At 59.9% G+C, this 22,574-nt stretch overlaps 4 protein-coding genes across 5 annotated transcripts in view; 3 read left to right on the plus strand and 1 right to left on the minus strand.

The window, feature by feature from the left end:
* The window catches only part of FANCA (FA complementation group A), a 32,117-nt gene extending 23,217 nt beyond the window's left edge, over positions 1–8,900 (plus strand). For both annotated transcript variants that reach the window (XM_079316445.1, XM_079316444.1), the window contains 14 exons: positions 2–130; positions 569–629; positions 851–1,017; positions 1,290–1,395; positions 2,219–2,278; positions 2,599–2,703; positions 3,343–3,455; positions 4,121–4,259; positions 5,286–5,348; positions 6,505–6,610; positions 6,949–7,024; positions 7,347–7,488; positions 8,016–8,105; positions 8,652–8,900. In XM_079316445.1, coding sequence (XP_079172571.1) covers positions 2–130; positions 569–629; positions 851–1,017; positions 1,290–1,395; positions 2,219–2,278; positions 2,599–2,703; positions 3,343–3,455; positions 4,121–4,259; positions 5,286–5,348; positions 6,505–6,610; positions 6,949–7,024; positions 7,347–7,488; positions 8,016–8,105; positions 8,652–8,759 — 1,465 coding nt within the window. In that variant the 3' untranslated portion in view covers positions 8,760–8,900. The remainder of the gene's footprint in view (position 1; positions 131–568; positions 630–850; positions 1,018–1,289; positions 1,396–2,218; positions 2,279–2,598; positions 2,704–3,342; positions 3,456–4,120; positions 4,260–5,285; positions 5,349–6,504; positions 6,611–6,948; positions 7,025–7,346; positions 7,489–8,015; positions 8,106–8,651) is intronic.
* On the minus strand, positions 8,821–16,656 carry ZNF276 (zinc finger protein 276). The gene is made up of 11 exons (XM_079316446.1): positions 16,357–16,656; positions 14,642–14,951; positions 14,478–14,530; positions 13,475–13,951; positions 12,638–12,716; positions 11,491–11,571; positions 11,093–11,203; positions 10,943–11,018; positions 10,518–10,635; positions 10,181–10,280; positions 8,821–9,579 (listed from the first exon to the last, which is right to left on the minus strand). Exons 1-11 carry the CDS (start codon positions 16,631–16,633, stop codon positions 9,294–9,296), a joined length of 1,968 nt encoding a protein of 655 aa, XP_079172572.1. The 5' UTR covers positions 16,634–16,656; the 3' UTR covers positions 8,821–9,293.
* VPS9D1 (VPS9 domain containing 1) lies at positions 16,542–21,148 on the plus strand. The gene is made up of 16 exons (XM_079316449.1): positions 16,542–16,748; positions 17,274–17,346; positions 17,416–17,508; positions 17,608–17,770; positions 18,079–18,190; positions 18,318–18,380; positions 18,520–18,572; positions 18,652–18,739; positions 18,875–18,960; positions 19,050–19,510; positions 19,602–19,731; positions 19,809–20,002; positions 20,073–20,154; positions 20,268–20,372; positions 20,531–20,646; positions 21,034–21,148. The coding sequence occupies exons 1-15, from the start codon at positions 16,632–16,634 to the stop codon at positions 20,604–20,606; spliced, it is 1,896 nt and encodes a 631-aa protein (XP_079172575.1). The 5' UTR covers positions 16,542–16,631; the 3' UTR covers positions 20,607–20,646; positions 21,034–21,148.
* On the plus strand, positions 20,984–22,381 carry SPATA2L (spermatogenesis associated 2 like). Its single transcript, XM_079316447.1, has 2 exons — positions 20,984–21,382; positions 21,460–22,381. Exons 1-2 carry the CDS (start codon positions 21,035–21,037, stop codon positions 22,249–22,251), a joined length of 1,140 nt encoding a protein of 379 aa, XP_079172573.1. The 5' UTR covers positions 20,984–21,034; the 3' UTR covers positions 22,252–22,381.
* Positions 22,382–22,574: the final 193 nt, after the last annotated feature.

Below are 22,574 nucleotides of genomic sequence, written 5' to 3' on the forward strand. Positions count from 1 at the left end.
GACAGGATTTCCATTACTGGGCCATCTATCAGAGGTACCTTCCTGCACCTTCTGCTGCTGGTGGCTGTGATGGAGACCTGGAGAAGGCATGTGGAGTCATCATCAATGCCCTCCTGGATTCCTCACAGAGGTATTCTGTGCCATGACTTCCCTTTCTGCTGGCCCTGAGGCTGTGCACTGTCCCCTCTGTGGGGCTGGGGCTGCCTTTCCCTTCTGGTCTGGCTGGAAGGGGGAGCTGTCCCTGTGTGACTCACAGTCTGTGCATAAGCATCTTGCTTTAGGTGGCAGAGGTCTGGGGCTGCAGCCACAGAGAGGCCCTCGTCTGGCTGTGCTTTTAAAGTTGACTTTGTACTCAGCTTGGTGTGGCCAGACAAACACCAGTGCCCTGGGGGAGTGGCTGGAGCTGGAAAAGGAGGAGGGAGGGTAGAGGAGAGCTGCTGTCTCAGCTACAGCTTATTTAAGGCACAATGTTTGAGCTCTGTGTTCATCTGAAGCATCTGACTGTGTTTGAACTGTGTTTTCCCCTGGGCTAGCAGGGTGAGTTACCTCATGTGTCCCCTAATTTCAGGCTGGACCTGGGTGGGCACCCGAAGATGTTGGTCAGCCCCGAGATTCTCTGCAGGCTGCAGGTGATTTCAGACTGTGGGTGGATGTTTAGTCCTTGAACTTGACCAAAGTATTCCCTCTTTCCTTGCTGCTGGTGAGGCTCCATGCAGGTCTCAGGTGTAGCTGGGGTGTGGGGATTGACAGAGGTTTCTCTTGTTGATCTCTGGTTGTTTCAGAGAAACCAAGAGGGTTTGAGAGCAGGTTGGTGTGTGACCCTCACTGGTTTCCCCATCACCCTGTTCAGGAGCTGGTGCTGGAGCTGAGGTGCAGGCCAAAGCTGCTTCCTGGCTGCTCAGCTGCCCAGAGACATTTCCTGTTTGAGATCCTCCAGGGAAGACTGACAGGCAGCCAGCAGGGATCTGCTCTGGGAGAGCAGCTGTGGAGGCAGCAGGAGCTGCTGCTGCACAGAAGGTAAGTGCAGGCCTGAGCAGCTGGGAATGGCAGCAACACTGCTGCTCAAAGCAGGCTGGTGTGTGCAGTGTCCTCTCCTCTGACTGCACAGCAGGTGACAGTGACACTGCATGCCATGGGGACAGCTGTGCCAGGGACACTCATTCCTGGCACCCACTGGCATTAGCTGTGTTTCCATGTGCCAGTCACCCCTGCCAGGCTGGATCACACATCTTGGGGAGGCTGATTCTCTCCCTGACACTAATCTCAATTTTCATTCTTCCCTGCCTAAGGATTCTGGTTGGGCTCCCTGCATCCACCCTGATCACCACGTGTTGGAAAGGGAACAAAACAGTCTTGGACTGTGACAACTTCTTTTCTTTTGTGAACTCTGAGCTGGTAGGTGTTGTGAGCCAAATGGTGGTTGCTCATTGGTAAATGTTTTTGGTAAAGACCTTAAATTTGAATTTGGGGAAGAAGGTTGCATCCAAACTACCCAGAAAAGCTGTGGCTGCCCCATCCCTGGAAGTGTTCAAGGCCAGGATGGAGCAATCTGGTCTGTGGAAGGTGTTCCTGCCCATGGTCCCTTCCAACCCAAATCATTCCATGATTCTGTGACTTTTGTGTTCTTTCATTTAAAATTGTGGTGGCATTTGACACTATTAAGATAAATCCTTGTGAGTCACTTTGTTTGGTGAAGTGGGTTCCAGACAAACTTCCAGCATTTCCAGGAAGGAGCTGAGCATGAGCCCTTCTCCAATCCCTCTGTCATGCCAGGGCCTTGAATGTTTTGCAGTAAAGTGAGATCCTCCTCATCCTGCTGAGAAACATCCAGGGACGTCCCTGCAGCTTTCTGGGAGAAGGTCATTTGACTTGCAGTCCCTCAGGACACTGCTGTGTGCTCCAAGGAGAGCTGATTTCCATTTATTCATGCTGACTGGCCTTTCCAGGCCCTTCTGTGTGTCATGTAACCCTCTGTTCACCCCAAGGCTGTTGATCCATCTGCTGCTGCCATGCTGGGCTCGTGGGTGCTGGGGCTGTGCAGCTCAGGTCTGTGGGAGTGCCTTACCTAAAAACCACATTCCTGCATCTGAGCTGATGGCCAGCATTCACAGGGTGGTTCTGTGCTGTTGTTGTGCCAGACACCCAAAATGCTCTTAGGAAATCCTATTCCAAAGGGAAGGAGTGATGATTTTGTTTCCCTCTCCATCTTTTCCTGCAGAAGAACGTCTGTTCCAGAGGGTATGCACTCCCCTATGACATCACAGCTCACTTCTTCAGGGTAATGCTGCTTTTGTCCTCTGCCCTGCTCAAGCTTTCCTCCTGCCACACGAGGTGTCCCCTTTGTACCCTCCTTTTGAGAACTCTTGATGTAATTCCAAGAGGAAAATGAGGGGGAGCAGCAGGAGGAAGTGGTGGTGGAGGTGAATTTTAATACAATGCAGCAAAGCTGGTGGGGGAAGGAGCTGTTGGTGGATGTTTCTTTTGCTGAGCCGTGCTGACCCCTACAGTTATCTCTGACTAGTTTACACAGGCTCAGCCAGGGACTTGGAGCAGCAGAGATGGATGTGTGGAGCCATCCTGTCATTTATCCTCTTCCAGGGGCTGCTGAGTGCCAGCCAGGACTGTGAGGATGCAGCAGGAGGGGTCAACAAGGCTCTGAGCACCTGCCAAACCAAGTGTCCCGTGGTGCTCCTCTCTGCAGCGGTGACTGGTCTCATTTTGGATCTCTGGGTTTGGGAGAAATGCAGCAGCAGCAGCTCAGAGAGCTGGTGTTAAACACTACCTGAGTTGTAACGTTCAACAGAAACTCCTAAAGCTTTGGGAAATCTGCAGGGTGTTTTTGAGCCCTTTTTGGTATCACTGATCCCAGCTCTGGGCTCCTTGGGGTGTTGCCACAGGGGCTGTGTCAGAGTGGGGAGCTGGGAGGTTTGTCCTGGTCTCTGATGCACTGTGAGGGCTGGTTGTTATGTCACAAGCAACCCAAAATGCCCCAAAATGCCAGTGTTGTTCTCTCTCCTGTGTGTAACTCTTTGTGTGCAGTTTTCCACAGGGAAACACGTTTTGGTGCCTGTGTTGAGCGTGGCCATCACCTCTGTGGAAGTTCTCTGGTTCTGACTGGTCCTGCCAGAGCAGTCCCAGGGCACCCTGGTGTCAGCACGGTCACAAGTGACCCTCTGCATTTCCAGGACATGAAATTTCTCCCATTTCTGATGTGTGCATTTACAACTTGGGCCTTTTCACTGAGGGGAAAATCTCCTTTCTCTGAGTACCTGGCTGTACCTGACTGCAGCCAACCCCAGGCTCCCCACCACTAATGCTGCTGGTTTCCACCTTTCTCCCCAGCTTTGGTGGCCAAGGCTGGAGCCAGTACTTTGCTCTCAGTGGAAGAGACTCTTTGGGGCTCCACTTGCAGAGGAGCTGGACAGACTGAGGGGCTGGCATGGCTCAAGTACCAGGTGTGTGTGAGGGATGGAGCAGGGAGCTGCTGTCCTGGAATGCTCAGGTGGGCTGAGGCTTGCAGACAGCTCTGGACAGACTCCTCTGTAGGGAATACACTCAAAATGGGTCGTGATAATGATTTATTCTGGCCCTGTGTGTAATGTGGGTCAGAGGAAAAGGGAATCTCTGCAGAGGAGGCTGGAAGGCAGAGTCCTGGTTTGGCAAAGCCTTAGCACCATTTGAGTCATTCCTGGGAGCTGCCACACCTTTTGCTCCCTGGATTTGGGGAATCTGGGCTCCTGAAGCTGCTCACTGGTTGCTTACTTCCTTCTTTACCTCTCCTTACACTGTCAGTGCCCTGCAGCTTTTCTCCAGAAGCTGGGAATTTATGTAAGAATCTCCTTGCAGGTTATGGCAGGTGATAATCACATGCTTCTGTAGTCCAACTGCTGATAAAAGAGATTGGAGAATGCTTCTGTCTGCCTCTAGACTTTGGCTTTTTTACAACTGTCTCCATGTAGCATCCAAATACAGAGAAAACAAAATGGAGAGAAGAATTTATTTTCTTGTCCCAGTCACAAACTTGCACCTTTGCCCAAGTCCCAATTTCCTCCTCATTCACAGCAGCACTTTCTTCCCTTTTTAATGTCCAAAGCCATGACATGTGTGTTCTGTTTCCCAGGTTCCTTTGTTCAGGAGCAGTTTTCCCTCTCTCTGACCCCCCCTGGCTCTCAGCTGCATTCCTCCATGGAATCCTGCAGCAGTCACCAGCAGCACGAGGCAGGGAGGCACTGGAGAGGCTGGGGACTGGCACAGAGCAGGCAAGGCTGGGTGCATTTTATCTGTTTGCTCTTCCCTACACCTGAAACCCAGAAATAGGAAGTCTTGAACTGAGAGAAGTTGTCCTGAGATAGTGCTGCATCCCTGGTAATCCCTGTTGGGAAATCTTGCTGGTGGATATTTGATAAAAGGTGGCTGTAAATTGCCAGTTGCTGAATTCTTATCCTGAAGGCAAAGTTGTTTCAAGCTTAAACTTTTACCTCAGACTCTGGCTCCTGTGAAGTCTGGGAGGGCTGTTCAACAGCTGCTTTATAAAATAAAGCTGGAGAGAGCCCTGCAGAGACAGAGAGCTCCATCTGTGGCATGCCAGGTTCCTTCTCCCTCCAACAACATCAGTCCTTGTGGATTTTAGCTTGGGCAACTTGGCTGGGAAGTTAAGGAGATGCAGGAAGTTTGTGAGACAGCAGTGCAGGCATTTTAAGGACTCTGGGAAGTTGTGCTGGTATTCCCAGAGACAGATTTCCTGAGGGTTTTCTCAAGTCTGGTCCAGGAAATGGATCTGCATGTCAGCTCAGTGCAAGGGGAATTCTCTGGAGGGCTCTGCTGAGGAGGAGGAGGAGGCAGCTGCTGCTGCCCAGCAGCTCTGGCTGTTGATTTTCCAGGGAAGAGCCAGGGTCAGAGTGTCCCTGTGCCAGAGGCTCCAGGTGACAGTGCTGAAGTGGAACCTGGGCCTCATGTTTACTCTGGAGGTTTTATTGCAGCTCCTCTTCCTGTGGGATTGACTCCTCCACTGTTTGTACTGGTCTGGAGCCAGAGGCTGCCAGTCAGAACTGGTGTCACTGAGTACACTTGGCCCAACTGCAGCTTTCACCTCAGAATTCCTGGAGAGTGCTGGGGGAGAGGGAGCCATGGCAGGGCTGGGGGTGACTGGGGTCCCAGCAGGTGAAACACTCCTGGTTCATCCAGGGCCAGTCTGGGAATGCACCTGGTGAAGTGTTTATGTGGAAAAACCAAGTTCCAAGTCACCACTACAGGCACAACTAACAGGCAGCCTCTTTTCCTTGCAGCTCCTTGTTGCTCTGCTGTTCTTCTCACTCCTGGATCTCATCTCAGCCAGAATAGCACCAAAGGTGAGCTCAGCCCTGAGGGAATTCTCATGACACTGAATGTGTCTGATCAGCTTGGTTTGCTGCCCAAAAATGCTTAGTAGCAGCACTGGGAAGGCTGGGAGCTTGTTCTGCCAGGAGGAAGGGATCAGCAACACCCCAGACAGGCCTGCTGAAAGCCCTTCTGTTCCCATCAGATTAAACCTGTGTTTTCCTCTCACTGACATTATCTCCCCTTTCACTGCTTTTATTTCTCCTCCTGGGCGATTTACTATTTTCAGTTTCCTGTTCAGACTTTACACCTCCCAGGTAGTGCAGGAGCCTCATATCTCACTCAGCTTTTGTGTAGCATCTCACATCTGTCAGATGATGTTTTTCCTCAGGCTGGAATGTGGTACTCCACAGGAGAAGGGCTGCCCAGGAAGGAGGAACATTAGTTTCCAAATGGTTTAATGCTGTTTAGTGAAGGAGCAAAGATGACAGGCTGCTTCCAGCAGCTGCCTGCCCTGAGCATCCTGCTGCCTGTGAAGGCTTGTTTCTGTCCCTTTTGCTGTCACCTCAGCTTTGAAGTGCAGCCATTTGGGGACTCACCTCACAGATGGGATCAGGGAGCAGATTCAAGGCAGAAATAACCATTTGGTCTCAGTCTGCCCGTGGGAGAGTCTGGGGGAAGAGCCAGAGAGAGAAACATCTTGAGCAGACAGAGCTGGGAGCTGAATGCATGTGAAATGAGTAATGAAAAAAGAAACCCCACAATAACCCCAAGAGATGTCCCTAGAAAGGTTAGAGGGGACAGAGGCTGCTCCAGTGGGGTGGGTACAGGATGTGCAGTGGTCTGTTGGTTAGTCCAGGCTGGACTTGGCTTGGAGAAACCTGATCTTGTGGAAAGTGTCCTGCCCATGACAGAGGGGTGGAATTGGATAAGGTCCCATCCAACCCAAACCATTCCACAGTGCAGCTTTCCCCTCTCAGTGGTGGCTTGATTTGGTGAGGAAGACACTGCCTTGCTCTGGTGTCTGATTCCCCTGGGGAATCCAGGCTGCCAGGTGAGGGGAAAGGCTTGGGGTAAATTCCAAAGGACCTTTAGCAGAGCACTTCATGTGCAGTCTCTGGTGGGGGTTCCTTTCTGCTTTCATGCAACCACAGCCCAAGAGAAATGAGACCTCTCCTTATTCCCCAGGAAGGAGTAGATTTTCAGATGTCTCTGGAGTGGTCCCTGGAGATCCTGCAGTGCCTGGAACAGAGGAGCACATCCTGGCCACTTCTCTTCCATTCTGCAGAGAGAGGTGAGTCCTGTCCCCAAGGGGTGGAAGGATGGGTGACCCATCCCTTGGGTTGGAGTGTCCCTGTGAGAAGGGGCTGCTGGGCCTTTGGAAGCAGCACAAAAAACATTTGTGTGAAAGCTGAGAACATCCTGCTCTGTCCCAGAGTGATGATCAGGAATGACTGAGCTCATAGTAGAGAAAACCTGAGGGGACAACTTGCTTCTCTTGCTGGCCACCCCCTCCAATCTCTCCTATTTACTGTGGCCTGGAAGGAAACTGCAGCCCCTGTGCTGCTGCAGGAGGGTGAAGGGTGCTGTGGGGCCCGTGCAGGTGCTCAGTGCCTGTCCCTGTCCTTGCAGAGCCTGGGAGGTGGCGGGTCCTGCGCGGCGCGGCCTCGGCGCGGCACAGCCGCCTCCTGCCCCTGGCATTCTACAGGTACCACCCTGCTGGGCTGGCCAGGGCCTGGGGTGAGGGTGGTGATGGCATGGAGGTAACAGCACTGCTGGCATGGAGGTGAGCACAGTTACCTGAGCTGTGCAGGACAGAACACCTCATCCCTGTGTCTTGTGCTAAAGAACTTTGCCAGAATTGTCCCTTCAGCCTTATGCTCCAACACAAGGTTTTGGAGCTGACTTTGCTTCCTGGGGTGGCCCTGCACTGAGTGGGACTCAAATCAGAGCAGCAGCTGTGTTTGCTGTGTGCCTGTGTGTGTCCCATGGGCCCAGAGCCAACAGAGCCCCTGTGTGACCCCCTCCAGCCTCACCCCCTGCTTCCAGCGGGAGCTGCTCCAGCGGGATCCCTCCTTCCTCAGCGTGGCACTCCAGATGTACATCCAGCTGCTCCAGCTCTTTGTGGAAGGAGAAGTCCTGCCACAGGCTGATCGAGACCCCACAGAGCAGGTAAGCAAAGCCTGGACTCTTTTTTTTCTCCTATCACAGATTCCCAGAATAGTTTGTGTTGGAAATGACCTTGAACCTCATCCTGCCATGGGCAGGGACAGCTCCCACTAACCCAGGTGGCTCCAAACCATGGCCAGCCTGGCCTTGGACACTTGCAAGGATCCAGGGGCAGCCACAGCTTTTCTAGACAACCTGTGTCAGGCCTTGCCACCCTCACAGAGGAAAATTTCTTCCTAAAATCCAGTCTAAATCTACCCCTCTCAAGCTTGAAACCTCTTGTAACTGATCCTATTCTTTAGCTCTTCCCCTGCAGCAGCACTTGCAGCATCCCTCTTGTTCCCACTTTCCTGTGAGGAGCAGAGGGAGCTTGTGCAGGTTCCTCATTCCCTGGGGCTGCTCCCAAACCCCCAACACCTCCCTGCCCTCTGAGCAGTGACAGCCTGGGCTGGGGGGTTCTCTTCTGAAGCAGGGACTGGGCTGAGGGTGACATTTTTCCTCCATGGCCGTGTCTCTCCCGTGTTGTGCAGGATCCCTTGGAGCTGATCTCTGCAGCCAGGCAATTCCTGCTGGGAGCCATCCCACACTGCCCTGCCCAGAGCTTTGGGAACATACAGCAGGTACGTGCAGCTCTTCTCCCTTTCCTCCCAGAGCTGGGAGTGCTGCTGTGGCTCCCACTGATCCTGTACCTGTGCCATGTGCTTCCATAACCCACCTGTGCCACGCTCTGTGCTTCCATAGCTCACCTGTGCCACGCTCTGTGCTTCCATAACCCACCTGTGCCATGTTCTGTGCTTCCATAACCCACCTGTGCCACGCTCTGTGCTTCCATAGCTCACCTGTGCCATGCTCTGTGCTTCCATAACTCACCTGTGCCACGTTCTGTGCTTCCATAGCCCACCTGTGCCATGCTCTGTGTTTCCATAGCTCACCTGTGCCTTGCTCTGTGCCTCCCTGGCCCACCTGGGAGCAGGGGGACACCTGGTGCTCAGCTGCTGCCATGGCCACATCCTCCCTGTGTGTGCTCCCAGCACATCAGACCCTGCCCTCGTGTGGCCATTCCTGCCTGTGCTTGGCTGAGAAGGCAGCAAAATGCCCTGCTGTTGCTGGACCTGGCTCTGAGGAAGCACAAGCAGATCTGAACTGGCTCCCTGCCCTCTCCCCAGCTCCTGAACACCTGTGAAGAACTCGACCCGGAGCTGGGAGCTGCCCTCCTGCACTTCTCACGGCCTGCTGTGGACATGGAGCTGGAGGAAGAGCTGGAATTGTTCTGAGGAATGGACTCAGCCTCACACCTCAATTACACCTAGCACAAGGTGTGCCATTTTTTTCAAATTACTTTGTAAATAATTTATTACAAGCATAACCATGAAGCTCTTGTTACAATAAAAAGTAGGTTACAAATTTTCAGTTTAGACTTGCTTTGGGACTCATAATTATGTTGTTGGGGTTTTTTTTTTTCTTCTTTTCCAAAACAAAATGTCTCCTCAAAGTTGTCCCACTGTCCTCTGTCCCCCTGGAGCCCCTGGAGGCACCTCTGTGCAGGCAGGGAACAGTTGTGGCCAACTTGGTTTCTACAAGGTGTGCGTGGGGTTGGGGACACGAAGGGGTCCCTTCCCCTGGGATTAGACACTCTTAGTACAACACTGCTGAATCAGACGTGGGCATGGGAATCACTGCATGAGAACAAAGCCTTTTCTGAGCAAGCTGAAGCTAATTCCACCGAGTTCTTTGGGAGACTAAAACGTAGATTCAAAATCTCCAGTGCCGAACGGCTCCTACGGGGCTGGGACCTCATCCCCGTGCCCTCAGGTGGGCTCGGGCTCTGCAGTCACTTCTGGCTTCACTGCCTGGCCTTCTGCAGTCCCTGAAGTGGTGAGGAGGAGGATGGGCTCTGGCTCCAGCGCCTTGGCTTTGTCCTGAGTCTGGGTCAGAGGGTGCACCATGGACATGTGCACGTTGAGGTTGTGAGCCTTCTCGAAGCGCTTCCCGCACTGGTCGCAGGCGAACTCCAGCTCGGCCTCGGCTTTGTGTTTGGTCATGTGGTACTTGAGGGACGCACGCTGGCGGCACTGGAAGCCACAGATCTCACACCTGCCGAGGGCAAGGGGGGCTCAGCACCAGCCCGGGGCTGCCTCGCTCCGCCAGGGACACCGGGGGGCTGGGGCAGGTGTTGGCAATGGGCATTTCATTGAATCACAGAATTTGGAGTGGTTTGGGTTGGAAAGGATCTTGAAGCACATCACATCCCACTTTCCACTATCCCAGGTTGCTCCAAGCCCCATCCAACTTGGCCTTGAACACTTTCTGGGATGGGGAGTCCACAACCTGTGCCAGGGCCTCACCATCCTCACATGAAACAGTATCTCTCCAATCTCCCATTTAACCCTGCCCTTTGCAGTGGGAAGCCATTCCCCCTTGTCCTGTTACTCCAGGAACTAGTTCCAAGTCCCTGTCCAACTCTCCTGGAGCCCATCCAAGGGGTTCTAAGGTTCCCCTGAAATCTTCTCTAGGCTGAACACACCCAGCACTCTGAGCCTCTCCTTATAACAGAGATGCTCTGTGACCCTCTCCTCATTAATTCAGTTAAACTGATCCAGCCAGGAGGCTGCCAGCTGCAGGCAGGGTTTGCATCCCAGAATCCCAGTGCCAGGGTCAGTGACTGATGCCTCTGCTCCCTGTTGGAATCACTTACTGCAGGGGCTTTGCTCCTGAGTGCCGCATCTGATGGACTGAGAGGTGTTTGCGTTGCTTGAAGGTCTGCCCACACTCATCACAGATATAGTTCCGTACCTCTGCCATGGGAAACAGCACAGAGTCACAGATCCTGCCCATTCCTGGCCACAGCCAGCTGCCCACGCTCCCTCAGGACTCTGAACCCCTCCCCTGCCTCACATCCCCTGCACAACAGCTTGTTCCACGTTCACAGGCACACAGGGAGCCTATCCCCCATCTCTAGAGCCTCAGCACCTCCAAAAGCAGAGTGTCATTGTGCCAGGGGTGTGTGTGACCTGCCAGCTGCTGGGACACACCTGTGTGGATGAGCTTGACGTGCCTCTGTAGGTACCGGTCGATCATGAACACTTTGTTACAGCCAGGGTGAGGGCAGGGCCTCTCCCGAACCTCCTCGTGGTGCTCTTTGATGTGTTTCTGCAAAGCAAGGACAGAGCTTCTGACAGGGAACAGCTTGGATCCCCAAACACCGAGACCAAAACCAGGATTTGCACCCCAATCTCCCCTTGGCTGCAGGGGCTTTAGCTGGACACAGTGGAGCCTGTTCCAAGGGCTGCTCTCTCAGGGAGAGCCAGAGCACACTGGAAAAGGCCATGATTCCAGCAGGCTGCTTTTAGTGGCTCACAGCTTCCTGCAGCACAGGATGAGGAATTAAACCCAGCAGGGATCCTCTGCTCACGTGGAAGTGGCTCCAGTGTGGGACAGGAGCAGAGCCTGAGCTCACCTTCATGCCATCAGCCCCTCTGTAGACAGCAGTGCAGCCCTGGTAAGGACACTTGTAGATGGTGGGCAGCTCCTCCCTGCAAGCAGAGATGTGTGAGGAGCTGTGGGTGTGGGGCTGCAGCCCAGCCCAGCCCTGACAGACCCTCCTTACCGTTCACATTTGATTTTTTTTTTCCAGCCTGGCTTAGGCCCTGGCTTCTTCCTTATTTTGGGCTCTTCCGCTTTCTTTGCTTCTTTACTGTCACTTTTCTTGCCAGAAACCCTCCAAAAAAGGACCAGGACAGTGGTTTAAGACTTGATCTTGGGTTTAGACCCACCAAGTGTCCCCAGCTGTCACACCTGACTGTGACCTGGCAGAGCAGGAGCACACACAGCCCCAGGTACAGGAGCTGGGCTGGGGATGAGGGCCCAGCCAATTTAACCCAGTGGGGAGCTTGGGGGCATCTGTGACCTCCAGGCAGGAATGAGAAGGGAACAGAGCCATAAGGAAATACATGTTGGCCCCATGGGGATGGGCACCAGCCCCCACCCACCCTGAGAGCCCCTTACTTCTTCTCGGGGTAAGGCTCAAAGGAGTCATCTGAAGATTGCACGTTTCTCTTCTCACTTTCATCGTCACTCAAGAAGTCCCTGAGAGAGAGAAGTTGCCCTTTACCAACGTGACTTTGGGCTGACCCTGGGCACCAGCAGTTCCCCATTCCCAGCACATCCATCTCCCCCACAGCACAGCACAGCTCCACGTGTTCTCCTCCCCACAAACACAGCGCCGGTGAACACAGCAAAGACCCAAATCAGGTCCTTTTAGGGCTAAATCTCTGCAAGAATAATCAAACCACTGTCAGGAGAACAAAAAAATGTCTGTTACTGAAAGGATCTATTCATGGGTGAGGGATGTGGCTGCTGCTTCCTCTATTGGGAAAAGGAATTTTGCAGAGCAAGAATGTCACATAATTGTCTGGTGCAGGTTAATGAAGCTGTGGGTCATTCTGTATCCCCTCAAATGTAATAGCCACATTTGGATTTTCCTTTTTTCTCCTTTCAGGCCTTAAGCCATAAAAGAAGCAATTCATTCCTGAAGACAGGAAATAGGCAATAAATTGCTGTGGCCCTTTTCATGTGACAGCTGACAGGCTCAGTTGACATCAGTCACTCTGCACTTGGCCCTTTAGACTGGGAACGCCTGGATTCATGTATTTACAGCCCCAGTCCAAATACCTGTGTTGGCCTGAGCCAAACCCTTGCTCAGAACAGACTATGGAGCTGCCAGGCCCCTCCTGCTCCCATTTCTCAGTTATACCAGCTCTCCCTGGGAGCAGATGGGGTGGTTTCTCCATGTGCTACCCCGTGCCTGCATCCCCACTCCCACTGCTCTCCCACAGCCCCAGGCAAGGAGGGAACTGCCGGGACTGAGGGGTTGGAGCAGCAGTTCCCAGCATGGCTCCTTCCCCAGCACAGAGAGGGGACAAAACAGGGCCAGGATTGCTGGAAGCAGCCCACAAACACGGAGCACAGGTGTGTGCAAACCCCCCAGAGCAGAGGAGGGAGCTCAGAGCCTCAGTGCCAGGAGCAATGTGACGGCTGCGGCAGAGGCACCGCTCCGAGCCCCCGGCGCTGGGGGAGAAGGAGCTCTCCAGGAGGGGGAGTTCCCACTGGCAAAGAAGACATTTAGGCTTTTTTAAACCCACTCTTCTCTCACCCCTCAGAAAGGTCACTGAACTCGTCTTTTACCCGCTCATCCGACGTTGCAGACAGAACCTGCTTCCCACTCAACTGTCCTAGGGAATAAGGAGAACACGGTGTGTTACAAGGAAAAGCAGCAGACCCACGGCTCTGGGGGAACACATGCTCCAGGGCAGTGACTGTTTAAATCAAACTGTCCCCTCTGTCCCACGGCTCTCCCTGTGCTCCACCCTGACCCTGCAGCTCCCAGGAACAGCTTTGGGTTCCTCCGTGACAGCTGTACAGAAAGACTTGTCCCCAGGCAAGTCCCAGCCGCCATTCCTGTGTCCAGCAGCAGACAGCTCCTGTGGGTGCTGGAGATAAACACAGCCCCACTTCTGGAACTCAAAATGGGCATTAATTCCTTGCTTTTGGAAGTGGTGTTTGGGGTAGTGCATTCAGCCCAAACCCACTCAGCAGTTTTCCTTTAGAGACAGAAGGGCCAAGGTTGAGCTGAAAGAAACATCTGGCAAACATGGTACTGAGGAACCAGTGACCATTCCATGTCCCCAGGAAGAGCCTGGCAGCAGGGTCTCCCCTCTTTTAGAGGGGGAACAGCACACTGGGCCAGGAGTATGACCCTGTGCTCCCCTGTCCCTCCTGCACAGCTCAGCATCCTCCTCCCCAAGGAGAGCCCAAAGTGTTCCCAAACAGAGCCCAATCTCTGAGCACTTCCCAGAAGGATCTGCACCCTCCTTGAGGAACAGCAGTCTCCAAGGAGAGGGCTCAGCTCCTTGTCACTTCCTGGGCCACCTCTCCAGCTCCCTGTCCACACCCTGAGGCTGGGAGGGAGATGAGGAAGCAAATCCCTTACCCGTGGCAGTGCTCAGTGGGGCCACGGGCTGCGGCAGCGCCTGTTCCCGGTCGGAGGCCGCGCTGTCCGGCTGCAGGGCAGAGGGATCCCTGTCCTGCGGCGGCTCGTTCTCCACGTCCAGTGGCACGGCCGTGGTCCCTTTGCTGGCGGGCTGCTGGCAAGGAGCCGTCCTTACAGCAGCGTGCTGGGCTTTGGGAGCAGGAACAGCCTGGGCACTGTCCCCGTTGTCAGTCAGGCGCTTGCCCCAGTCGCGTTTGGCGGCCAGGGCGCCGTCCAGCAGCGCGGAGCTGCAGTCCGAGTCCGTGTCCATGACGTAGTCGTGGCCGTCGCCGCAGCCCCAGACGGCGCGGATGATGCCGCAGTACTCGGAGCTGAGCACGCTGCGCAGCCCCGGCGCCGAGCCGCAGCTCCCGGCGTGCGCGTGCGCCCACGCCACCAGGCTGTGCAGGCACTGCGGGCTGGACGTGATCAGGTCAACTGGCCAGGGGAGAGGCAGCACAGTCAGCCTGGGCACCGAGGGGACACGGAGGGGACAGGGATGTGCACCTGCTCCCCCCGGTGCCAACGCCCGCCAGGATCACAGAACCTCTGAGGCTGGAAACAACCTCTGAGATCACCGAGTCCAACCCATGACCAAACACCACCCTGACAGCCAGACCAGAGCACTGAGTGTCAGGTCCAGTCTTTCCTTAAACACCTCCAGGGACAGTGGCTCCACCACCTCCCTCCATCATTCATAGCTGAAAGGGCATTGCCAGTTATCCCCAGTGCCCAAAAGCACTGGCACCTAAATCTGCTCTGCCTGCTCCTCCCAGCCTCAGGTGAGCCTCTGCCAGTTTGGCCCAGCTAAGGAAGGTGAAGATTCTCTGGGAAATCAGAAGATGGAAGGAGAACCATAACCAGCTGTTTTGAAGGATGCCAGAACCCCCCTGGATGTGGTCATTCCCCACCACCCATCAACCCCAGCTGGTGGTACGGAAGGAGAAGGGGGGTGGGCACTCACCCAGGCAGGAGGCACCTCCTTCCATACCCGTCTGCGCCTGGACCCCGCTGCTCCTGCAAAAACCAGAATGGCACAGTGGCATTTGGGGGTCACAGAGGGAACACCCAGCAACACGCAGCAACCCAGCACGGCGCTGCTCCCGGGAGCAAAGAAAGGCCACGTACTTTCCTTTGGCCTTGGCGTGGCCCGTGGGCGAGGCGTTCACCCTCTGGATGAAGGTGCGGAGGACGCTGCGGCACTTGTAGAACTGGGCATGGCATTTCTTGCAGACGAACTGTGGCAGCGCGGGGTCCTGCCGCACCGCCACGCCCACCAGCCGCTGGAAGTCGGCGAAGAACACCTGGTCCAGCCGCCGCTGCTTCTCCGAGTTCTCCCCCAGCACGGGCACCTTGCCGAAGGCATTGCGCAGGCTGCGCGAGGAGAACTTGCCGTGGCACAGGCGGCAGTAGCCGGTGCTCAGGGCTCGGCTGATTCCTGCCGGGGAGGAGCGAACGCAGCTGCTGAGGGATGGCACTGATGCACCCAAAGGTGTTCCCCTCCCCTCATCCCGGCTGCCTCCTTAGCCCTGCCGTCAGCAAAGCACGGAAAATCCAGGCAGGAAAAGACTTTTCTGACATCAGCTGATCCAAAATCAGCCCTTCTGGTCCCAGTGGCAGAGCCTCCTGTGTTGAGTTCCCAGGACTGCCAATGCCATCCCTTGGTTTCAGCCGTTCGTTTATGTCCCAAGTATTTACAGCCGGCACTGTGATCCTTGGCTGCCCCAGTGCTGTCCCATTCCTCAGCTCCCCAGTAGTGCCCTGGAGCGGGGCAGGATGCAAAGTGCCACCCAGCCCACCGACCTGCAGCATTCCCGCTCTGTGCAACAATCTCCATCCCTGCCAGCAGTGAAGGGAACCCTGAGCACAGCCCCGTCCCGGCCCTGATCCAAACGGGCTCCCCTGCCGGGTGGCTTTGGGCGCGATGGGGGTGGTGACAGTGCTGGGACAGGGCAGCACCTCCTGGGGGAGTGTCTCGGGGGGCTGAACGCCCCGTTTGTGAGTGTCCCGCTGTCCCGGGGGGCTGAACGCCCCGTTTGTGAGTGTCCCGCTCTCTCGGGGGGCTGAACGCCCCGTTTGTGAGTGCCCCGCTGTCCCGGGGGCTGAACGCCCCGTTTGTGAGTGTCCCGCTCTCTCGGGGGGCTGAACGCCCCGTTTGTGAGTGCCCCGCTGTCCCGGGTGGCTGAACGCCCCGTTTGTGAGTGTCCCGCTCTCTCGGGGGGCTGAACGCCCCGTTTGTGAGTGTCCCGCTGTCCCGGGGGGCTGAACGCCCCGTTTGTGAGTGTCCCGCTCTCTCGGGGGGCTGAACGCCCCGTTTGTGAGTGCCCCGCTGTCCCGGGGCAGCTCCGCTGTCACAGCACCCGGCGGAGCCGTTGCAGTTCCCGTTTATCTCCCGCCCCAGCTGCAACATCCGAGTATCAGCCACGCTGAACCCCAAGCCGGGATGGCGGGACGGTCCCGGTCACCCCCAAACCCCAAACAGGACGGCGGGAGTGTCCCGACCACACTCAAACCGTGACGGAGGGAGGGTCCCGGTCACCCCAAACCGGAGCAGGCAGCGGCCGAGCACCCCGAATTAGCGGGAGGTTCCCCCGCTCTCCCTCCCCGTGTGCCCAATTCCTCCTTACCTCGCCGTTACCGGCACCGGCACGTTCGGCGTTACGGGGAGGAAGAAACCACACAAACGGGCGAATCCCGACCTGCCGCCCGCTCGGCACCGAGCCCCGGGACGAGGACTCGCCCGTACCCGCTCCTCGCAGCCCGTCCCGGTGCCGCCGGTGGCCCCGCACGGCTCCGGCCGTGCCCCCGCTCCCCCCGCCCCGCTCCCCGCGCTCGGGCCTCACCTGCCTCCGGTGCTGGGGCGGCGGCCGCGGGGGGCTCGGCGGGCTCGGAGCCGCGGGCGGCCGTGCCGGGGGTGCGGCGGGGCGCGGGGGGGGCCCGGGGGCCGCCCGGGGCCGCCAGGAACCGCCCGCGCCGATCGCGCTTCATCGTCCCCGCCGGGCCCGGCGGCTCCGCCCGCCCGCAGCGCCCCCGCCGGCCGGGGGGACCCGCCGCGCCCGGTCCGTCCCGCCGCGCTCCGGCCGGGCCCGCGGCCCCCGCAGCGCCGTTCCGGGCGGCCATGGCCGCGGCGGGGGGCGGCGAGGGGCCCGCGCCGGGCCGGGGCGGCCGCGGGCTGCAGGCGGCCATGAGGGCGGCGAGCGGCGCCCTGGGCATGGACAGCGCCGGCAGGACCAGGGTGAGCGATGGGGCGGCCGGGGAGGGACCCCCGGGCTCAGCCGCATCCCCGGGATTGCAGCCCCGGGGCTCTGCCTGCGTCTCTGGGCTCCATCCCCATCCCCGGGGCTGCAGCACCGGCCTCATCCTTTGTCTCTGGGCTCGCCCCGCATCCCCGGCCTCTTCCTGCATCCCTGGGCTCTCCCGCATCCCCGGCTCCGACCTTCGGCCTCCCCCGCAGCATCCTCGGGCTCATCCTGCATCCCGGGGCTCAACCGCATCCCGGGGCTCATCCGCATCCCGGGGCTCATCCGCATCCCGGGGCTCATCCTGCATCCCGGGGCTCATCCTGCATCCCGGGGCTCATCCGCATCCCGGGGCTCATCCGCATCCCGGGGCTGCATCCCCGGTCTGACCCGGTACCCCTGGGCTACCCCCGCATCCCCGGGCTCTCCCTGTCTCCCGTTCGGACCCAGAGGTGCAATCGGGGGGGATTCCCGAGCTCCCCGCAGCCGCGGGGGTCCCTGCTCAGCCCCCACTTTGGCAGGATGCCTACGCCGAGTACCTGAAGAGCATCACCCTCATCGCCCAGGCCCTGCAGGAGGAGGCGGCAGGGACAGGTAAGGCAGGACCCCTTGTCCCCCCACCGGGGGAAGTTCTGCAGTGCCATTAACACACCCTCCCCGCAGAGAACAGCGAGGGGGTCACCCCTGACACCCCCAAACTGCTGAAGCTGGCAGAGCAGTGCCTGGAGAGGGTCAAATCCATCGCAGCGGCGCTGGGTGAGTGAGGGGTGGGGGTCTCGTTTTGGGGAGCTGGGTGCCCCCGCAGGGCCAGGCTGGTGGGGAGGCACAGCCGACCTGTCCTGCCCCCCTCCCCAGGGAAAGCCCAGGTGAAACCGGCGGCACAGGAGCGGGGCGGGGGCGCCGCGCCCCTCCCCAGGCACCGCCGCGTCTGCTCGGACGAGGGGGGGAAGCTCTCGCCATTCCTGCCCCCGGAGATCTTCCAGAAGCTGCAGATCGCTGAGGCACAAAGTGCACGGAAGTACGGGGGGCTTGGATGTGGGAACTGGGACACGGGGACTGGGACAAACGGCTGAGACAGAAAGTGGTGAAACATGGGGGGCTGATGTGGAGTGGGATACAGGAGCTGGGACATGGGAGGCTCAAACACAGTGGGTAGAACATGGGGGGTTCAAACACGAGGGGTTTGGGACAGGAGGTCTGGCAAGAACTGCAGCACAAGCACAAGCACTGGCAGTGACCCCATGCCTGCCTGGGGGGTCAAGGAGCAGGATGTGGTCCTGGCACGTGTCCTGTGCCCTGTGGCCAGTGCTGAGGCTGTTCCTACAGGGAGCTGACCCCGCTGGAGGAGGCCTCCCTGCAGAACCAGAAGCTGAAGGCAGCGTACGAGGCGCGGGTGGCGCGGCTGAACCCAAGCCAGGCTGTGCAGAAAACATCCCTGGCAAGTGGGAGCTGGGGAGGAGCTGGGAGCTGGATAGAACCGGCAGCCAGGCTGGGAGAGGGTCCTTGAGGGATCCCCACTCCCATGGGGTGTGGTGGATGTTCCCAACTCTCCTCCTGCTCCGCAGACACTGTCCCTGCAGCGGCAGATGATGGAGAACCTGGTGATCGCCAAGGCGCGAGAGGAGACTGTATCCTTCCCAGTGGGATTGCTCCAGAGAGCCTCTCCCCGTCCTCACCTCTTTGGGTCCCAGCTGGGGGATGGAGGAGGGTGAAGGGCAGTGGGTGAGCACGGTGCTGGCTCTGGACCCTTAACTGTGCCTGGCCCAGCTGCAGCGCAAGATGGAAGAGCGGCGGCTGCGGCTGCAGGAGGCAGCCAACCGGTGAGTGGGGATGTCACCACAGGGACCCCGGGCTGTGGGGACACCCAGCAGTGCCCTCACTGACCCAGGGTGTCCCCAGGAGGTTCTCCAGCAGCGTGGCACTCACCCCTGAGGAACAGGAGCAGCGAGCACTCTACGCTGCCATCCTCGAGTATGAGCAGGACCATGTGAGTGTGTGCCAGGGGCTGCTGACAAGGCTGGGGGCTGTGCCATGGGGCTGGGGGCTGTGCCATGGGGCTGGGGGCTGTGCCATGGGGCAGGAGGCTGTACCATCCCCATGCCCAGCCCTGTTTGCTCCCCAGGACTGGCCCAGGCAGTGGAAGGCGCAGCTGAAGCGGAGCCCGGCGGATCTCTCAGTGGTGTCAGGGCTCTTCTCCTGCCTCCTGAGGTACAGCTGGGGTGGGCACAGCCTTGCCAGAGCGAGGGGGCTGCATCTGCTGGCGGTGCCCCCTGCCCACCCCATTGCTCTGCCCACAGCTGCCCCGAGCACCCCATCATTCAGCTGCTGCGGCGGCTGCAGTGCGCGGTGTACGCCCGGCTCTACCCCGCCGTCAGCCGCGGCCCCGCCGACGCCTCCCCCGCCTCCCCCTCGGCTCTGTCCTTCCTGTCGCTGGACTCGGGGGGCTCCTCGCTGCCCGCCGAGCCGGGGGGCCGCCGCCTCCGGGCGTCCCGCAGCCTGCACTGCATGTTCTCGGTGCCCGAGCACGGCCCGGCCGCGCTGCGGCACAGCCAGTCCAGCACCCCCCTCGCCGACAGCAGCGCCCCGGGGCCCGCCGAGCCCCCCAAGCCCCCCCGGGAAAGCTCCTTCGAGGATCTGGAGCGGTTCCTGGCGTCCCCCGAGGGCTGGGCCCCTGCAGAGCCCCCGGCCAGCTCCGGGCAGGACGCGGCACTGCCGGAGCTGCTGAAGGGCGTCGTGAGGGACATCCACAACGCCATCGGTGAGGGACAGCTGAGGGAGTGGGGGGAGGCGGGGGGCGCAGGGTGGGCAGGATGAGGGGTGCCATTGTGCTTGTGACTCACCCTTCCCAGACAGGCTGCTGGCCCTGACTCTGCTGGCCTTCGAGGGGCTCGGCACCGCCGCCGGCAAGGACCAGTGCCTGGCCTGCCTGGAGGAGGCTTTCTTCCCCCCGCTCTGGCCCCCGCTCCTGGCCCTCTACAGGTACCATGACCCGCTTTGGAGGGTCCTAGCCCCACTGACCCCTTCCTGGCACCCTTGCATCACCTCCACGCCCGCAGGACCGTGCAGCAGCCCCGCGAGGCGGCCCTGGCGCGCAGCATGGAGCGGCACCGGCACGCCAGCCCCGCCGACATGGGGCTGGCCTCACGCCTCTTCCCGCCCGGCCCCGGGCGCCCCGCGTACGCCTCGGCTGTGCAGGACCTGCGCCTCATCCCGCTGGAGAGCTGTCCCCGCAGGAAGCTGGAGTGCATCGGTGAGCGGCGGGGGGACGCGGGGCGGGGGCCAGGGGTGGCAGCGACCCTGACGCCCGCGCTGTGCCGCAGTGCGAGCCCTGCGTGGCATCTGCGAGTGTGCTGAGGAGTACTGCGGCCCCCGGGACGCCCGGAGCCTCGCCACGGCCGCCATGTGAGTACGGCAACGGCATCCATCAGCCACACCGGGCAGGAGGAGTGTGAGTGTGTGCAGTGTTTGGGCACAGGCCCTGCGGCCACCGTGGCTGATGGCCCCTGTTGTCACAGCGGGGCAGACGACCTGCTGCCCATCCTGTCCTACGTGGTGCTGCAGACGGGGCTGCCCCAGCTGCTCTCTGAGTGTGCTGCCCTGGAGGAGTTCATCCATGAGGGGTAGGTGCCAGAGTGCTGCGCCATGCGGGCATCCCTGCGCTCAGGACACCGTCACCTCCCTGGGACAGCGCTGGTGGATGTGATGGTGTCCTGGTCGTGGCAGTGTCCCAGCCATGATGGCACAGTGGTGGCCCTGGTGGTGTCGTATGGTGTGACAGGTACCTGATCGGGGAGGAGGGGTACTGCCTGACGTCCCTGCAGAGCGCCCTGTCCTACGTGGAGTCGCTGCAGTGAGGAGGGGGCGGCCGGGACCCCCAGAGCACAGCCCGGGCAGGTGCTGACGGGCGGGTCCTCCCGCCCTGCAGGGGGCGCTGTAGCGCGGGCTCGGCCCCGCCCCGGGGTAGAGCCACGGGCGGCACGTGCGTTCCGGCCCGGTGCGCGCGCACGGGGCGCGGGAAGGGAGCGGGAGCGGCGGGAGCGGCAGGTGCGGGGGAACCGGGACCGGGGCGGAACCAGGGTCGGGTGGGGACACCGGGAGGACTCAGAGGGGCAGCGGGGGGACCGGGGAGTGACGGGGGGGACTGGGACCGGGACCAGGGAGGGGCCGGGGAGGCCTCGGGGACCGGAGTTCCGGAGCTGAGGCTTTGGCGGGGGAATCTTCACAGATTGGGAGCGGGGTCCCGGGGCACCGGGGTGCGGCCTCACGCTGCTGTACCCGCAGGATGTGCGCAGGCTCGGCGCTGCGGCAGGAGCACCGGCAGGACTACGGGCAGGAATTCCGGCAGGAGCTGCACCAGGAGTACCGGCGCTCGCTGGAGCGGGAGTTCGGCCCCGCCGGGCCCTGCCCCGGGCCCGCCGTGGCGGAGCGGCTGCGGCAGCGGCTGCAGCAGGAGCCGGCGCTGCTGGGGGCCCTGCAGGAGGACGCCGTGGCACTGCTGGCCCGGGGGCTGCGGGACCACCCGGAGCCCGGGCGGGCGCTGCGAGGCCTGGCCGGCGCCTTCCAGCTGCTGGAGCTGGCGGCCGTCAACCTCTACCTCTTCCCGTGGCGCCGGGAGTTCGGCACCATCCAGGTGAGGCCCTGGGGTCGTAAGGGGATGTTCTGGGGGTACCCGGACGCCTCCAGCCACGCTCCCCGCTTTCCTTGCAGACTTTCTCCGGCGCCTACGTGCACCTGCTGCGCCCAGCGCTGCCTGAAGCCGACCTGCTGCGGAGTCTGGGCCGACTGGGCTACGAGCGGCAGGACCGGCAGCGCCTGGCTGTGGCCCGGCCGCCCCCGGGGCCCGCGCTGATCGCTGCTGCCGTCGGATTCCTCGCCTGCCGCCTGGAGTGTGAGATCCTGGCCCAGCTGGCGCCGCAGCTGCGGTGGCCCCGCGCCGAGGAGCTGCTGCAGGCGCGGCACCGGCACGGGGGGTGCCTGGAGATGCTGCAGGACCTGGGGACGCAGCGCAGGGCTGACTGCGGTGACAGCGTGGATCTCTACCAGGAAACACCAGACAGCCCTGAGGACACAGGGGGCAAGGACACAGGACCCCCAGCGCTGTGGAGGGACCCTCAGGATGTGCCCATGAGGGGCTGGGGACGCTGCGATGCCACGCTTGGTCCACAGCCTGTGGGCAGCGCTGATCCAGACGCCTCCTCTCACCTCTTCCCGGAGCAGGAGCTGGCGGGGACCAGCAGCAGCCTCCGGGTGCTGGGACAACCCCGGGATTCCCCCCAGGACACGCCAGAGCTGCCCTGCTACCAGCTGCACTGGTGCCTGCAGCGAGGCATGCTGCCCTCGTACTGCTGCAGCACCTGCCGGCAGCTGCACGGCGGCGGCTGCGCCGTGGGCCGCGCCTGCCGCAGCCGGCACCGCGGGCAGGAGCTGCGCGGGGAGCGGCAGCAGCGCCTCTGGCTGCAGCGCACCCAGCTGGACATGCTGCTGGCCGAGCGCTCCTGACACGGCTGCCAGCCAGGGATGGGCACGGCCCTGCTTGGCACAGGGACCCGGACTGGCAGCCCCTGAGCCGTGGTGCCCAGGCCCTGCTGCTGTAAATTATTCAGTGCGTCAGTAAAGTGGCTGCCTCAGCACGGGGTGTTCTGTTCTGGTGAGGGGGACTGAGATGGCTGGTCCAGGGGCAGGGTCTGCAGTGTAGCTCAGCCTGCAGGACCAGCTCCTGCCTCCCTGAGAGCTGGGGCTGGGATCCTCCTGGGGTGTCATGGAGGTGTCCTTGTTCCCAGGGTGACACAGAGAAAGGAGAGCAGAGCCACAGCTTCTCCCAG

This window comes from Erithacus rubecula, assembly GCF_903797595.1.
Source record: "Erithacus rubecula genome assembly, chromosome: 12".
Lineage (NCBI taxonomy): Eukaryota > Metazoa > Chordata > Aves > Passeriformes > Muscicapidae > Erithacus > Erithacus rubecula.

Coding starts and splice junctions, on each gene's coding strand:
- VPS9D1 (XM_079316449.1), top strand. CDS start 16,632: ATGGCCGCGGCGGGGGGCGGCGAGGGGCCCGCGCCGGGCCGGGGCGGC. Junction 16,749..17,273: donor ACAGCGCCGGCAGGACCAGG/GTGAGCGATGGG, acceptor CCACTTTGGCAG/GATGCCTACGCCGAGTACCT. Junction 17,509..17,607: donor ATCCATCGCAGCGGCGCTGG/GTGAGTGAGGGG, acceptor CCCCCTCCCCAG/GGAAAGCCCAGGTGAAACCG.
- ZNF276 (XM_079316446.1), bottom strand. CDS start 16,633: ATGGCCGCCCGGAACGGCGCTGCGGGGGCCGCGGGCCCGGCCGGAGCG. Junction 14,531..14,641: donor CACGCCAAGGCCAAAGGAAA/GTACGTGGCCTT, acceptor TGGTTTTTGCAG/GAGCAGCGGGGTCCAGGCGC. Junction 13,952..14,477: donor AGGAGGTGCCTCCTGCCTGG/GTGAGTGCCCAC, acceptor TCCCCTGGCCAG/TTGACCTGATCACGTCCAGC.
- SPATA2L (XM_079316447.1), top strand. CDS start 21,035: ATGTGCGCAGGCTCGGCGCTGCGGCAGGAGCACCGGCAGGACTACGGG. Junction 21,383..21,459: donor GGGAGTTCGGCACCATCCAG/GTGAGGCCCTGG, acceptor CTTTCCTTGCAG/ACTTTCTCCGGCGCCTACGT.